The following is a 17,004-nucleotide window of genomic DNA, read 5'->3' as shown; positions in this document are numbered from 1 at the left end:
ATTTTGCAAATTACTGTGGCTGTCCAACATTATTACTTTATCAAGCGCAAAACATACGTTATTAAAAATGTTTATATTTAATCTGAGAACCTTTATTTAAACACCGGTCCACCACAAACATTCAACAGTAGAGGATACAGTAAGCAACTCTGGCGAATTCCTCTCTGTATTTTGATATCACAGGCGTTCTGGTCGTTACTTCTGACATTGTTAGTTTCGTCATCCTTAAGGCTTTCCATTTTATTTTCCTTTTTTTACTCAATTTCTTTTCAGTTCAGTTTCTTTCTTCTGGCTTCCATCTGGTAACTTACCTAATTAGGGAGATGGATTCTCTTCGTCAAGTATATTTAACTTTTCTTCAAATTTATTTTTGAAGAACATTATCTTGGTTAAATATATGACTTTGTATCTATTTTATTTTATATTATTACTTAGCTTCCATTTTTTTAGTAGCCTGTGGTATCTTCAGTAGATATTGTTGACTTCTAATAGATGCTGTTATTTCTGTGTTTCTCGTATTTTGTTCTACTTATTACTCCCAGATAATTTAAAATTCTAAATGTACAATTTTCTAATTTAATTTCATTCAGTGCTTTGTATTCTTTTTTGGAAAAAATTGGAAATTTTCTTTTTCTCAAGTTAAGTTCTCTTTACATCAGAAAGAAGCAGAAAATCTGACTTGACAATGGCAAGTGTGACCTTTTTGACGAAACGTCGTCAAAATAATGTTTCTCACAGCAACAGCTTTACCGGAATAGTCTTCATCATCATCATCATAAGTGGCTCGACAATCCGTTGTGGATCTTGGCCTGCTCACAAAGAAGTCGCCACTCCTGTCGATTCCTGGCAAGTTCCCTCCATCTTCTGACTTCTCCCTTAGAATCTGTAGGTCTTTTTCCACATCATCAATCCACCTCCTTCGTGGTCGTCCTCTACTTCTTGTACCCTCTGGTTTTGAAAATGTTAATCTCTTCGTGTATTCGTGATCTGACATCAAACATCGACATCGAGCTTATCTAAGTCTCTGCATTATCCGGATCGGTGTAGAACTGATATAGTTCAAAGTTGTATCTTCGACGCCATAGCCCATTTTCAGTTACGGCTCCAAAAATCTTTCTAAGAAATTTTCTCTCAAAAATACCAAGAAGTCTTTCATTATTTTGAGATAAGGTCAACGTTTCAGCCCCATATATCAAAACCGGTCTTGTATCTATTGAGCTTTACTGCACGTTTTATATTTTTATTTTTAAAATGTTTCTCGAGACCGTGAACAGTTCTGTTTGCTATTGCTATGCGTCTTTTTATTTTTTTTTATTTTCGGAATAGTCTTGCTGTACGCAAAGTTGGCTTTTAGGACTCTGATTTGGGTCATTGAAACTCAGTTGGTGCTGGAGCTTTTATTTTTAATTATAGATTAAGAAGAATAACTCATTTCTGAGCCCTCTTCTGAGCAATTTCATTTTCTTCTTGTCTTTTATTTGCCATAAGTTGGGCCTACATGCAGCAAGACATGGCAGTGCTATGTCAAGGTTATAATTAACCTCCACAGTTCGTCATCTGTCTGATATCATTTAGGTAATACTTTTCCTTATGTAACATATTCCTATATGTAGATCAACAAGCAACTGTACAAAAAAATGTTACGAATAAGTTGGACCACAAGGATGACCAACGTAGGAGTTTTTTGAAAGATGAATACTCGCCCAAATCTGTTGAAGACCTTCAAAATTAGGAAAATCTCATAACTTGGACATATAGTGCGCCACGAGCAATACGAACAACTACAACTAATAATTGAAGAAAATATTAAAGGGAAACGTGGTATAACAAGAAAGAAGAAATCGTGGTATAAAAAGGAAAGAAGAAATCGTGCCCCAGGAATATAAGAGATTAGACCAGAACTGAAGGAAACGCTTTCATACATCAAGCCCACAATAGACAAGATTTTGCCATACTGGTTGCCAACCTCAATAGAGATGGTACATAGGAGAAGGAAGAGAAGCATGTATCCCATGGGCTCGATGCGATTGAATCAACAAATCAATAGTTAATGTCATATAACCACAATGTAACGTTCTCTTTTGATCCGTGGGTGTTCATTTGGTTATACAATAGAAATGGTACATAGAAGAACACTCGTGGTAGTTCAAAATGAAATAAAATACAATCTTTAATATTTCCTCAATATTTTCATATATATAGCAACTGTAGATATTTGTAATTATTCGTGTCTGATTAATTCAACTCAAAATAATTGTACAATTGATTGTATTATTTGATTCTTATTTCTTAAACGATTAGGTAAATATAAGGTTGAAAAATACGTAAGACCTATCATAAAATTGAGAAATTTTGACTCAAATAAACGTAATTAGATATAATTAACTGATCTCATAGTTTGATCTCATCAAATTTCTAAGCAATTCAATTTTTCTTTCATATTTTAATTTAATTTCGTTCATATTTAATTTTTTTTTTTCAACCATTATTTCAAAAAAATAAAATCTTGTTATTATCCCTTATAATCACGTGATAAAAATCCTCCCTTATATAAATCTATATGATTCTAAAACGCTTCTTTTTATTTTATTTGTTTATATGACTTACTTATTTATTTTAACTATCAGCGTGCCAAACATCTGTATTGTTATAACAATTTCTATTATATTAGACCTTCCAGCGTCTGGTTGTCATATGTTTCTATATAGATACATTGTTTGTTCAGTATGTTATTAATTAAGAACACAACTGGGGTGTTTAACCTGCGTTTAAAAATACAAACACCGAGTGTTAATTACAAAAATTTATCTACAATTAAAAAATGAGTTAACTCCAATTTTGTGTTTAGTTCACTTAACTGTTTCCACCATTATAGAAATTAAAAAAATCAGGTAAGTACAAGGTTGTATTGACGCATTGGTATTTATAAAACAAAGGTTTTATTTACTTATTCATAAAATATTTTCAGTTGCACATGTGTTGTGTACTTGTCCAAAGGTCATGTTTTTATTTATACAGTATATTTGCATTTCCTTTTTGTAACTCTATGAGGGTAAATGTATTTGTGGTTTATTTACATCAGATACTCAACTGCATAATTTATTTTTATTTTCGTTACAACAAATTTACAATCTACTCAATATAAATTTAGAATACTAAGTAACTGGTTTAGTTTATAATTGTTTTGAATAACTTAGCTCTCCTGGCTTCACGCTTTGACTCTGTCCAATTATGATAGGTGGCTCTAAGGTTTAGAATTCAGAATTCGTTCAGTTTCTCTAGAGATTCCTAAAACGTTTCAGAACGCTATAAAGGTTAGGATGAACTTCTCCCAGAGTTTTCTAAAATATTACACAACAGCAGTTTTGAAATATTCGTCTCTGAAGTCAAGATACTATAAAATATTCGAGATCAGACTGAACTGTTTCAGAGTTTCCTGAATTTCTCTACCTTTCAACATATTTGAAGTTGCGTTGAAGTCCTTCAGAGTTTACTTAACTACTTAGTGCGGGCAACTACCTAGATTTAGGTTGCGCTGAAGTTCTCAGGATCTAGAACTTAACAGGGTAGTGAAACTATTTCAGAGTGCGTTGAAATCCTGCTAAGTTCCCTGAAACATTACAGGAAAACTCTGAAAATTCAAAGCTTCTCTAAATTTTTCTAGAGATCCCCGAAGCGTTTCAACAATCTATAAAATATATCTTGCGCTAGTGGTGCTGGCTGTAAAACATATTCAAAGAAAATATTTAAAAGATACCGATAGACTTGCCGAATAGTGTGGTATCTGATGTCACGGGGAATGCCTCCACGAAGGTAAAAAATGGCAAATGCAACATTTATTTATTTATCAGCTTTATAGAAACTGACTTCACTTGCGGCAAAATGCAAAAATTGCATACAAAAGCTGAACTCTTCACCTTTAAAACACATTTTGATTTTTGTCGATAGGACGCTCAGATAAAAAGATATCGAATTTTTACCGTCGAGTTGATATACTTACTTACTTACTAGCCAACGCCCACCCTTGGCATGTTAGCCATTTGGTGGCGCACTGACCAGTATAGACGAGCTGTTTCTCGTAGGCGATCTTCATCCTCCTCGGGTGGGTCTGTTTTCAGGGCTGGGCACTCTGGAAGGTGAGCAGCATCCATCTGGGGCTGATCACATAGTGGACAGTTGTCATTTTCGTGGACGCCGATGCGATGTAGATGGGAGGCCAGGTAGTCATGCCCCGTAGTTGTTCTGAACACGGCTACACTAATGGGTCTCGGCAAGTTGCGAGGGATTGGTGACTCTATTAGGTGGGCCCAAGATTTTCCAGCACCGGCTTGTATTTGCTGCTCTTTTATCTTCGCTTTGATTCCTCTTGTAATGGTGGACTTTGCTGATGTGTACGATTGGAAGCTAGGAGGCTGTGGAAGAGTAGTGCCTTCTTTTGCAAGTTCATCCGCCGCTTCATTTCCTTTAACACCGACATGACTAGGGATCCATTGTAGAGTAATCAGCCACCCTTTTTCCATCAAGTTCGATAGTTGGACGCGGCAAGATATTGTTTTGGCACAGTCGGTGTATCGACTGAACTTTTTGGGGGTGTTGGAAATTCTCAAGATTTTTTGCAGCTTCATGTATAGCAGCAATTTCGCCGTCGTAGTTGGTGAGAGGGGCACCCGCAGCTATAGAGCCTTTGAAGAACGTTGAGACATATCCTGCTCCTGTTCTTCCCGAGTCCGGCATCGAGGATCCATCGCAGTAGATGTGGAGCCACTCATGTGCTGGGTACTTGGTGTGTATCGTCTCTAGGGCGGCTTTCCTTAGGGCAATGTCTGACGATAAGTGCTTCGGGTCGTTATGGTTTTCAAGCAGTAATTCTGTGTTTGGTAGACAGCGGGCCAGTGTGGTTTGCGCTGGGAAGGGGGCGGCTTCCGACAGGACAATGTCGTATTTTTCCATGATTTGGTTTGCTACTGTAAGCGGAGTGGTTTGTATTTTAAGACGTGAGGCTGCTTGTCTATATTCGTCCCATTTTTGTGGAAATATTCGTCTTTGCCTTTCCCAGAAGGTTAACGCGTGTTGCTCTCTGCGGCATTGTATTGGTTCAATACCGGTCTGGGCTTCCATTGATGTAATTGGTGTTGATTTTGGAGCACCGGTGATGACGCGAAGGGCAGTGTTCTGGGCGACTTCAAGCTTGGAGGTGGTGTTTGTACTCGCAGTTATTGTAGCTTCACTCCCATATTCTAATATCGGCCGGACATAGGTTTTGTATGTTGCTACCAGGACATCTTGCGTGGCGCCCCACTTTCTTGCTCTTAGACGTTTGAGCAGTCGACATCTCTTTGTGGCTTTCTGTGCAATGTCGTCGATTTGAGGTTTCCACATCATTTTCTTATCTATGTACACCCCCAAGTACTTTGTTACGTCCTGTCTTTCCAGATCAACTCCTTTATACGTCAGCTTGACAGCAGTCTGTTTTGTTGAAAGGCTAAGTACTTGATATACGGTTTTGGTTGTACTGACTGTTAGGCAGTTTTTATCCGCTCATTTTTCTAGATTTTTCAGAGCCTGGTTCATTACTCCCTCGAGCGCTCTCAGACTGCTACTTGATGCCCATATTAGGAGGTCATCAGCATACAGGAGGGCTTCCACACCAGGTGTCTTTCTAATCATTTCGAGCACATCGTGTATCATTAAGTTGAACAATTGACAGCTGATGACAGCTCCTTGTGGCAGCCCTGTTGATATAAATTTTATTTAAAAATTTAATTTTGAGCGCGTAACTGACATTCAAATCACCGTTCACTTCAAGCGTTGTTTCTGAGAGAGCGGCTCAATAACATTTTGGTTCAAAAGGATATCGGCTACATTTCTTATCTAAAACATTTTTTTTCTATATAGATTTTTGGAAAATCGATGCTTTCCGTCGGCACGAGAGGGGTTTTAGGGAAAGTCTGAGGGTAGGAGTGGCAAACTTTTTTGAGTCTTTTTGGAGTTCCAAAAATCGACAAACTTCAGCTTGTTCGTAAAATTTTTAGAGGTTCAGTGGTATTTTCGTCTCTGACGACCGGAGTAAATTGTCAATTACTAACGCAAATAAAATGGTAAAAATATGGCAATTACATCAATGCGCACAATTCCGTAAGGGCTCCCGCGCACTAGACAGCCACTCAAACCCTACGGTTTATGGGAGCCCTCGCACTACGCAGCCAAGAATCTCTGAAGTTGAAATCTGTTTTGGGATAAGGAAAGGCGATTTGGCGTATATCTTCTGAAGATTACAATGATCGAGAAGGTAAAAATGGGTAATGGAAAGAAATTCTCAATATAATTTGCGAAAGCGATTTACCAGCCTTTTCTTTATTTTGCGTTTTTTACAAGACAATAGGTAAATAATTATGGTCTCCTTCACGCCCATATCGCTTTATTTTATATTCGCTCCATATTAAAGAACGGACAAAACTGGCCGTCGATTGGCTGCTATAACTGGCGGCTCTTATATATGTCTGCTGTTGCAACCAGGCTGCTTAGTGCGTGAGGACCCCAAGACACAATTTAGATCAATGATATGAAATTAGCACATGATTACGAATAGCAGAAGATCATGCAATTAGTTGTCGACATTCTAAGAGTGTTTGATACTGACATAGGGAGAAAAGAAAATAACAACACCTAAAATTTTCACATGTATGTTGATGTGTCATCTTCGAGTTTTAATATTTTTAATAACGTCTGAAACAACATACGATGTGATAAGAATGGAAGTTTTTCAGTTACTGTGAGATATAAACTTTCCTAAATTACTCATTTACTATGAATTTCTTAATTAAATCAATAAAGTTACTCAATGAGAACTGTTTTAAATGGTATATTATAAAAAACACTGACCTACTTTTTTTTAAGTGCAATTCAATCAAAACAATCTACTAGTTTTTAATAACGAAAGTCATAAGATTAATCATAAAGTGTTTGCTTAATTTTTTCAATTAAAGTCGTAGGCCAAAGGAAATTACAAAAAATAGTACAATTCGATTTTTAAATAAACAGTTGACATTCAAACGAACCTTGAGAACTTAGTTTCGATGATTAAGAAAAATACTCGTTATATTGATATTTTTTGTTAATTTCTTATCACCTACTTATCTTTTAGATTTAGTATTCTGTAAAATCATAATATACGTGTGTCAATTTTAAAACTTACAATGGGCTACATCTCACGAACAAAAACTGATATCGAAAAATGCTTGAAACCGTTTCTAGAATGGTAAGGGGGAACTAAAATGACATGAAAGAGAATTCACCCACATCCACCCCCTAGGCCCTACCCACCACAACCAAAAAAGTTTAAATCGCAAACCCCTACTTGTGATACATCATTGAAAAGACTATAAAAAATGCTGACAAATGGATATAATAATTATATAGGTAGAAGCAATAGTTGTGACACTTTGGCTTGAAACGAAAAATTTAATGAGGGTTTTGTTGAACTACAAATTTGTTAAAAATGTCAATCAGGGAAATTTTCAAAGTGGGTTCCGTTGTTTTGTAAACAATAATACGGTCTATTTTCAAATTCTGCACGAACTTTGGCAAATGTTCTAGTAATAGCGCGATATGCTTGCGTAATTCTTTCTCGCAATTCGCCAAGTGACGCAGGTTGAGTTGTATAAACAACTAACTTGAGGTAACACCATAGAAAAAAGTCAGGTGGCGGTAAGTCTGTTGACCTCGGCGGCCACTCAATAGGACCTCTCTTTCCAGTCCATTTGTTCGGATAATTATTATCCAACCAGTGAGCTACATAGTGAGGAGGTGCTCCAGCTTGTGAGCAGTACAGCAAATCTTCGTCTAAAACTAGGTTGCCTTGATCGTCCCTTTGGTTCTCTAATTTATGCACAATTAAAGGTTCGATCGTGTTTTCCAGCATATCGAGATAAAGATCGCCATTTAAATTGCCTGGTATGAACAAGGGGCCAATTATAGCATCGCCTAATATTCCTGCCCAAACATTCAGTTTTTTGGGATATTGAGTGTGACCTTCTCTGAACCGATGCGGGTTCGCATCACTCCAATACCGACAGTTTTGTTTATTTACAAAATCATTCAGCATAAAAGTACATTTATCAGTGAAACAAATATTTTTTAACATTCTCGCGAATTCTTTCAGCCATGAGTACACAAAACTGAAATCTTTGGTCTGGATCATCATCGTCTAGTTCTTGAAGAATTTGTATTGTACGGGTGAAACTTATGTAATTTCAACACCTTTCTAACCGACTCATGTGAAAGTCCTGTCATTGCAGATACTTGACGTGCTGATGCAGTAGGCTGTATTGCAAAAGTTCCAGGGACCTCAATTTGGGATGCTTCATTTACTAATCTTGGAGCATCCCTTTTTTTATTTTGCACTGATCCCGTTTTTCTAAACTTTTCAACTAAATCGCGGACGTACACGTGACTTACATTTTTGTCCGGATACCTTTCATGAAATATTTGAGCTTTTCGTAAATAACACTGGTTCTGGGAGGAAATATGAAAACGATCTCCACGCGTTCAGGTGTACTGTAAACTATCGTGACAACTACAGCTGAATGACAGTACGGATCGTACAAATGATGAAAACTAATGACATTTAAAATTCTCAAATAAACCAAAAATTGAATATTGAATCTGGCAAAACCCGAAAAACAGATGTTTTCAACTTGTTTTGCAAAAACGGCAAATTAAATTTTTATTTAACAAAAAAAAATTCCGACGGGCACTTATCATTAAAAATAATAGTCTGGGAGATAGCATTACAAATACAAAAGTCATAGTAAGCCGGCTGATATTAACACCAAGTATACTTATTAAACAATAATTATACAGGGTCATCACCAGAATCAATAAAAACCTCATTAAATTTTCCATTTAAGCCAAAGTTTCATAATTATTGCTTGACCCTGTATAATTATTTATAATTATAGTTCTCTTTCATGTCATTTTAGTTCCCCCTTACTATCCTAGAAACGCCTTCAAGCCTTTTTCGATATCAGCTTTTGTTCGTGAGATATAGCACATTGTAAGTTTTAAAATTGACACACTGTATAAATCAAAATCATCCGGACGTTCGAATTGTTGTTGCTTCCACGTATTTCTGATAGTTCTAATTCCATTTTGTCTATAATTGTTGATTTTCCCAATTTATCAATGTTAAACAGCATTGTTATTCATTTTTTTTGGTAGTATTTTGGGTTTAAATTGAATGCCAGCAATTGTCGGAGTCTATATCAGCACCTGGATCAGCAGCAACTTGTTTAATGGTGTTTTTATATCTCCAATTGTTCAATAAGTAATCTATTTGATTTGTTTTGATGTGGTTAAGATGACAGTGTCTACATGATAAAAATGTGGAAGAAGAATTTAGAAGTTGGGGTTTGGAATTATGATAAAACGCGATTCATTGGAGATGAATAACAACTCAATCTAGCAAACAAATGAATATAAATACTTGGCAATAACTTAACCAAATACAGGATCAGACGAATTGGATATAAATACAATAAAGAAATAAAAGAGACAACGACACTCGATTATATAGAGCGACGATATTATAAGCAAAACAAGACACTAATCTTTAAAACAATAGTGGAAAGCTGCTCACTGTACGGCTCAGAGACATGGGTGACAAATAAAAGAATGGAAAATAGAATAAATACAATGGAAATTATGATTTGGAGAAGAAGCTGAAAAACAAAAAAAAATGGAAAAAAGAGACCTTACTGAAGAAGATATATATGAAAAAAAGAAAAAATGACGGGATAGATAGATAGATAGATTGGGATGTGGTAAACGGCACATTTGATATGTCGCATGTTAGGATTATATCAGTTGTTTATTTTGTGCTTGGGCTTTTTTAAGTTATTAAATCAAAATTTGTCTTTTAGTAAATCTATTTTTATCCATAGTGTACTATGATATCTCGTATGTCTTTCTATCTTAATATATCGTTATATTACCCCTTTCATTTAACTATCTCACGCCCCAATCGGACCAATAACAACGGAGATATGATGTAACGCCCTTTTGGCAATGCCGCCACCTGCGTTTTTCCTGTCTCAACATATTCGCTACCCCTCTCCTTGCCATTGATGTATCATATGTCACGATCCGACTAACTATTCTAAACCCAACACAAAACGCTAAAAAGATATTTTGCTAAATAAAAATCTTATCTTCCAATTACAATATCCTATATTTTTAGCAATTTTGCGAAAAAATTAACTATGATTGAAGTAGTATAATTTTCGAGTAAGGATATTTGAATCATCAATTTGTAGAATGAGTTGGCAATAAATCAACCGTATTGTTTCACGAAAAAAATATGATTGAAATGTCAGTTGGAAGTTCAGATTTCTTAAATAGGTGGCGCTAGAAGTTATCGTCCCGCACAAACAGTGTAGTTATGGTCGTATTATTTCAAAACATCGCTTCTACATTCTTAGTAATCTATTAATTTTAAGTATCTACATGAAACTATCATTTATTTGTATAAAAATTTTACTAATTAAAAACTATTATCATTTCGAGGCCTTTTACTTCAAGTGTCCTATATCACAATTAACCATTAAACAGTATCTACTCACATTGTTGTTTAATCATATACAGGGTGACTTGTGAATTTTGACAGAAAATTTCTATTCGTCATTACTTTTGAGCGGTAAGTTTGATGTGTCTCATATTTTCGTCAAACGTTATACTACTATCACCTAATCAACTGATTTATTCAAACTAGAAAAAATCAGCTCCGGTTTTAAAAAATTAGTTCGTTTTGTTCATAGAAAAAAATTTCGCCCTGTATACGGTTTTTGAAAACTCTAATAAGAATTTTATAAATATGACAAATAGGCAATTAAAATACTATATGTATTTTTCCTCACAAAATTACTTAATTTTTAATTAAAAAAAAATCAAATTTGACTATAAATTAAAAGTTTAGCGAAGTTAACCATAGTTAAAACAATCAAATTTAACTATGAATTAAAAGTTTGACAAACTGACAGAAGATTAAGAAAAAGTTTTACAGTAGGCAGTATTGTAGACTAGCGCGAAGCTTCATACTATGTTTCTGTATTTTTAAATAAAAAAAAAAATATGAAAAATTTCAAAAATCAAAATATCAAATGATGGTCATTTTTGACATTTTGTATACCTAACGGCCACTCCCTCGTTAGTTACACAAATGGACTCTTCCGCCGTTACTGTATAAATATGAAAATTTTTAAAATGTTACTAATTGTATTTATATGAAATTATTAAAATATAAATAAATATCATTTGATAGTAAATTTAATCATTATATAAACTAACCACAGTGAAACAGCGCAAGCTAGAATATCTTGGACATATAATGCGAAACGATCATAGATATAACCTACTGCAACTTATATTACAGGGAAAGGTCCACGGAAAGAGGGGACCAGGAAGAAGAAGAATATCTTGGCTCCAGAACTTACGAAAATGGTTTTCCTTGACCACTTCAGGACTATTTCGAGCTGCGGTAATAAAGTTAGAATTGCCATGATAGTAGCCAACATCCGTAACGAATAGGCACCACAAGAAGAAGCATATAAACTAAATAAGATGTTTAAAAACAAAAAGTTCGAACCTGATTTTTTTCTAGTTCGAATATATCAGTTGATTAGATGGTAGTAGTGTAATGTTTGACCAAAATATGAAATACCGCGAACTTACCGTTCAAAATTTCAGAAATTTGAGTCAAAATTTACAACTCGCTCTGTATATTATTAAACAATGGGAGCATATACTTTTTAACGGTCATTTGTTATTCTTCACAGGGGCCTTCATTCATTCGAGGTAGGAGTAAATACAGTTCCTCATGACTCACCCTGTAATTCCCTCTCTGCACAATTTTATTTTAAGTATTTTTCTCAATTTTAACTTTTTTTTCTTGCATGGGTCATTGGACAATACTAATCTAGAATTGTTTACAGTATTTCCCAGAATGTGCATTTCATTGTAATACTTTTGGCTGATAATCTGTTTTGGAGGAAAAATGTAACTTAAGATATTACTTTGCGAAAAATGTGTCGAAATAGAGAAAATGATAATAAAGAGAAACGTGTGATATGATGTGTAACGAGATACATCAATTTTGGAGATTTAACATAACAAGAAATTATATTAATTTGCATTTTCTGAATATTGTGGTTACAAAATGACTTTTTTTGTCACAGTCATTCATCAAATAAAAAAGTAAGAAGTACGGCATCACAAAAATAGCAAAACTAGTATTAAAACAGGTATTTTAAATGGTCCTTTTTACTTACATGGCATCCTCCAATGCTTCCGTTGCATACTTAAATGCTTCCGTTGCATACTCCAATGCTTCCGTTGCATACTCCAATGTTTCCGTTGCATATATCTTGATGAAACAGGGCGATGATGTGTTGGCGGAAGTGGGGTCGGATGTGATAGCGATGGTAGAGGCGGAGTTTGAGTTTTTACTATCTGTTGCTGTTGTGTCATAGGATCTACCAAGTCTACTTTTGGTTGATGTTCCCCTGTTACAGGTAATATTCCATCACCTGAATCTCTTTCACCCTCATGGTGTGGATGGCCGATGGGAAAATTGGAAGCATGATGGCTAGGTACCTGTAAAGTATATATATTTATAACCTATCTGCTCATCAATCGTATTTAAAATAAATATGGTGACCAAAAATATCAAACAGGTTGCCGGCCACAAAATAAAAGATTACCTGTGATGGTGCTACAGCTGGTGGTGTGCTATATTCCGGATTTTCGTTATTTAATGTTCCTCCAGACACTACGGATACTGAAACAAAAATATAGTTTGTGTTTATACACGTAACTCATTGAGAGAGGGAACTTGTTAAAGATTACTTAGATTATGTTTTCTTACATGATCGATGATCAATAAAGATAATTTTTTACGAAAATGTTGAGAAAAGATGAAGCTATCTCGCAATATTAATAAGATGTAGCATTTGTTTCTAATAAACTCCACAGAATCCTTTACTTTTACTCTCCACCTTTATTTTTACAATGCGTATATGATTTACACTTCTCAGAAAACATTAGTACAGTAATTTCTTAGAAATAGACCTATAATGTGAAAAAAATCATCTAAGTCCAATTAGCGGTTCAGAAGGAAAAGTGCTTAAAAGTTATGGTTCATATAAGCTTAGCACGCACTGGGTCGGGGCAGGAGGATCTGCACTCTCCGTCGTCCTCCAAAAGTCCGAAAGGAAGATTTTCAGGACATCCCGACATTATGTACCGATGACTCATCAGCTGTTCTGGTACAGAGCACAGTGATCGGTAGAGACGTACGGGCGTTTTTTGACAGAGTGCGGCACGTTCACCACATCCTGGAAGTTATAGTATGGAGTGCTATTGCTTATGGTAGCAGAACACTACTAATTTTCATCAGAGGCAACATGACAGCCCGACGCTATATTCAGGTAGTACTAAAGCATCCTATTATTGAATTTTGTTTTCACTAATTCTGGACAATTTTAAAAAAGAAAACTTTTTTTCTTTGATGGGGCATTAGACTTCAATAATTCTAGAATTTTATCTATTTTTTTAAAACCAATTTTTATATGCTTACAATATTTGACAGAATGTGCATTTAATTTTAATACTTTTGGCTGATCTCTGACTCGAAGGATAAATGTGACATAATATATTACTTTGCGAAAAATGTGCCGATATAGACAAAATCATTAAAGAGAAAAACGTGTGATGTGATATGTAAAGAAGCACGTAAATTTTATAGATTCAAAATCGCAAGAAATTGTATTAATCTCTACTTTCTAAATATTACAGCTATCAAATGACTTTCTACGTCAAAGCGAAAAAGTAAGAAATATGACATTATTCACAAAAATAAAATAAAAGTATTGTTTTAAACACATTGTGATTGTTTAAATTGTCTTTTCTTTACTTACGTGGCATACTCAATTGCTGCTCTTGCTTGTGTTCTTCAGAAACAGGTGATGATGGTGCAGTCGTGGGATGAGGAGGGGGTGATGTTGCAGGCGAGGTAGTAGTAGGGGGTGATGGTGCAGGCGAGGAAGGAGGAGGGGGTGGTGGTAATAGCGGTGGAGAAGGGGGCGGTGGTGATAAGGGAGGTGGGGGCGGTGGTGATAAGGGAGGTGGGGGTGGTGGTGCAGGCGTGGAAGAAGGGTGTAGTAGTGAAGGCGGTGGAGGGGGAGGGGGTGGTGGTAATAGCGGTGGAGAAGGGGGCGGTGATGATAAGGGAGGTGGGGGCTGTATTGGCGCCGTTGGGGGGAGAGGTGGTGGGAGCGGAGGTAGTGGCGGTGTTTGAGTTTGCAATATCTGCAGCTGTTGTGTCATAGGATGTCCTATGCCTACTTGTAGCTGATGAGCTCCAGTCATAGGTAATGCACCATAACCAGAACCTCTTTCACCAGCACCGAGTGGATGGCCAATAGGACCATTGGAAGCATAATGGCTAGGTACCTGCAAGGTATATAATATAATTTATAGCATATCTGCTATAAATGATATTTAAAATAAATATGGCAAACAAAAATATAAAAAAAGGTTGCCAACCACAAAATAAAAGAATACCTGTGGTGGTGCTACAGCTGGTGGTGTGGTATATTCTAGATTTCCTTTACTTAATATTCCTGTAGTCAGTACTGACACTGAAACAAAAATATGGTTTGTGACTATTTTTGTAACAGGTTATTTAAATAAAAACATATTAGTAGGTATTGCCCATGATCAATTACAGTTGTTAATATAGGTTAAATGACTATTATAATTAAGAGTAAAATAAGAGTAGTATAGTAATATAGAGCTCTTAAAAACATTTTACTTATGACTATCAATGCAAAAAAATGCGGTGGGTTGGGATTTAAGTGTATTTTACACCACAAAAATAGATAATAGTCGGTCAGCCGACCCTCATTTTGCTAAAGCGAAATGCTCTAGTGGAAGTAGGTTTAGATGCCCGATGTACAGAAAAAGAAAAAGGCTAACGTAGTAGCTTAAAATTCTAAATAAATCTGCTGTCTCATCGGCCTATGGTGGAGCAACACGGCAAGAGAAAAGAGCTTACCGGAAGGGAGTAAAGTCTAATATATAGGTTTATATATATATACATATATATATATATATATATATATATATATATATATATATACATAATACATAATACAAATATACAAAACGATACAGAACTTTGAGAACTGTTAGTTTCCATGATTAAGAAAACTACTCGTTATATTGAATTTTTTTTTTCTTATTTTTCTTATCACCTAGTTATTACTTTTTACTTTTAGTTTTCTGTAAAATTTCGCTATATAAGTAAAGAAGCGGAAACGTATCTATGGATTACCCAAAATACGCATACGTCAAAGAAATTTTTTACGCTAATGAAAATAATCATAAAAATTATAACACAAAAGGTTAACGACATATTAAAAAACTAAATTCAACTAAATTGTTAATTGGTATAGAACCTATCTGTGAACTTTTCTAAGAAAAAACTAGTTTCTTAGACAAATAAGAGAAAACTTACTAGTTTTGGATAGCTGAGCTTATTTGAACAGGATCTAATTGGAACCAGTGGTGCTAAATATCTGAAGTGATTCTAAGCTAACTTGAAATACACATTATTATTAATATGATCAACAAAAGCGAAAGAACACAACATACCAATGCTGCTCTGTTTCGTAGATTACACAAAGGCTTTCGATTCGGTAAAATGGGATCTACTGCTCTGATTCGTATTTTACACCAAGGGTTTTGATTCAGTAAAATGGGATCTCCTCTGGAGTATAATGAAAATACGGGAGTACCTATTATATGTCCATGTGAGTACCTAACCACCTAGTTAACCTAATAAGAAATCTGTATGATACAAACTCAGCTAAAGGTAAAATAAATGGAATATATTCAAATGCGTTCAAAAGACCGAAAGGAACTAGACAGGGCTACCTACTATTGCCATTATTAAACAACATATATTTTGAGTATATAATGAGGAAAGTACTAGAAAAATATGATGGGAGAATCACTATAGGAGGCAGAAAAATAAGTAACCTGCGATACACAGATGACACACTTATACTAGCAGCGAATGCAGTCGAAATGATCACCATCACCGAACGGCAAACCCGGATAATCGAAGAATTCGGACATCAGATCAACACCGGAAAAACAAAAATAATGACCGTAGACAGAGCAACTAATAATCTACTGCACATACACCAAGTGGCGAATTTCAAAGTAGTAGGCAGATTTGTATACTTGGGCTCCCTTATAACCAATAATGATGATTGCTCCTCAGAAATCAAGCGTAGACTAGCAATGGCTCGAACCGCATTCAGCTAAATTAATAAAAGTGTGTAAAGACTGAACAATAACAAGGAATACTAAGCTCAGGTTGGTGAATGCCCTTATGTTTCCCATTGATACATACGCAGCTGAAACATTGACTAAAAAAAAAATCGATAGAATTAAGATCGAAGCCTTCGAAATGTGGGCCTATCGAAGAATTTTACGTGTGTCCTGGACAGAACACAGAACCAACCTGTCAATCCTGAAAGAATTTCATATAAAAGACAGGCTATTAAAAAAGTAAACCCAGAATACCTAAATTACTTCGGCCACGTAGCTAGAAGAACTGTGGCCATGGAACTATTGGGTTCCATTGGAAATAAAGACTCATTCTGGTGGGTAAATCCCTACACGAAGCCGTCCATCTGGCCATCATGTCTCCCTCCAGAATTTTGTTTTCATTAAGTTTAAAGGAGATAACTTTTTGTTTCACCAATTTTGATGATACATATTTGCCAAAGTGTGCATAAAACCTTTTGGCTTTTGTCTGATAATCTGATTTGGAGGAAAAATGGACTTTAAATATTACTTTGCGAAAAATGTGTCGATATAGACAAAAAGAAATATGGCACGAAAGAAACAAGCCAATTCGGGAAATTTGAAATCACAAGA

General features: G+C 35.4%; 2 protein-coding genes across 7 annotated transcripts in view; one reads left to right on the top strand and one right to left on the bottom strand.

Moving 5' to 3' along the window:
• The window catches only part of LOC140432410 (uncharacterized), a 186,861-nt gene that overhangs the window by 74,778 nt on the left and 95,079 nt on the right, over positions 1 to 17,004 (bottom strand). For both annotated transcript variants that reach the window (XR_011949800.1, XM_072520288.1), the window contains exons 11-14: positions 14,617 to 14,693; positions 13,971 to 14,505; positions 12,756 to 12,832; positions 12,324 to 12,648 (exon numbers count right to left, since the gene is read on the bottom strand). Coding sequence is in view for 1 of the 2 variants with exons in the window: in XM_072520288.1 (XP_072376389.1) it covers positions 12,324 to 12,648; positions 12,756 to 12,832; positions 13,971 to 14,505; positions 14,617 to 14,693 (1,014 nt within the window). In the remaining variant the exon portion in view is untranslated. The remainder of the gene's footprint in view (positions 1 to 12,323; positions 12,649 to 12,755; positions 12,833 to 13,970; positions 14,506 to 14,616; positions 14,694 to 17,004) is intronic.
• Positions 1 to 17,004, top strand: part of LOC140432411 (monocarboxylate transporter 14-like) — an 82,283-nt gene that overhangs the window by 23,782 nt on the left and 41,497 nt on the right. The window contains exon 1 of one of the 5 annotated variants that reach the window (XM_072520293.1): positions 2,755 to 2,891. The exons of the other annotated variants lie outside the window; for them this stretch is intronic. The gene's annotated coding sequence lies outside the window, so the exon portion shown is untranslated. Of the gene's footprint in view, positions 1 to 2,754; positions 2,892 to 17,004 lie in introns of those variants that run through there. 5 annotated transcript variants of the gene reach the window in all.

The sequence above is a fragment of the Diabrotica undecimpunctata genome, chromosome 1, assembly GCF_040954645.1.
Source record: "Diabrotica undecimpunctata isolate CICGRU chromosome 1, icDiaUnde3, whole genome shotgun sequence".
Taxonomy (NCBI): Eukaryota; Metazoa; Arthropoda; class Insecta; order Coleoptera; family Chrysomelidae; genus Diabrotica; species Diabrotica undecimpunctata.
The sequence above is the reverse complement of the archived record's forward strand: the minus strand, read 5'-3'. Positions and strand labels throughout refer to the sequence as shown.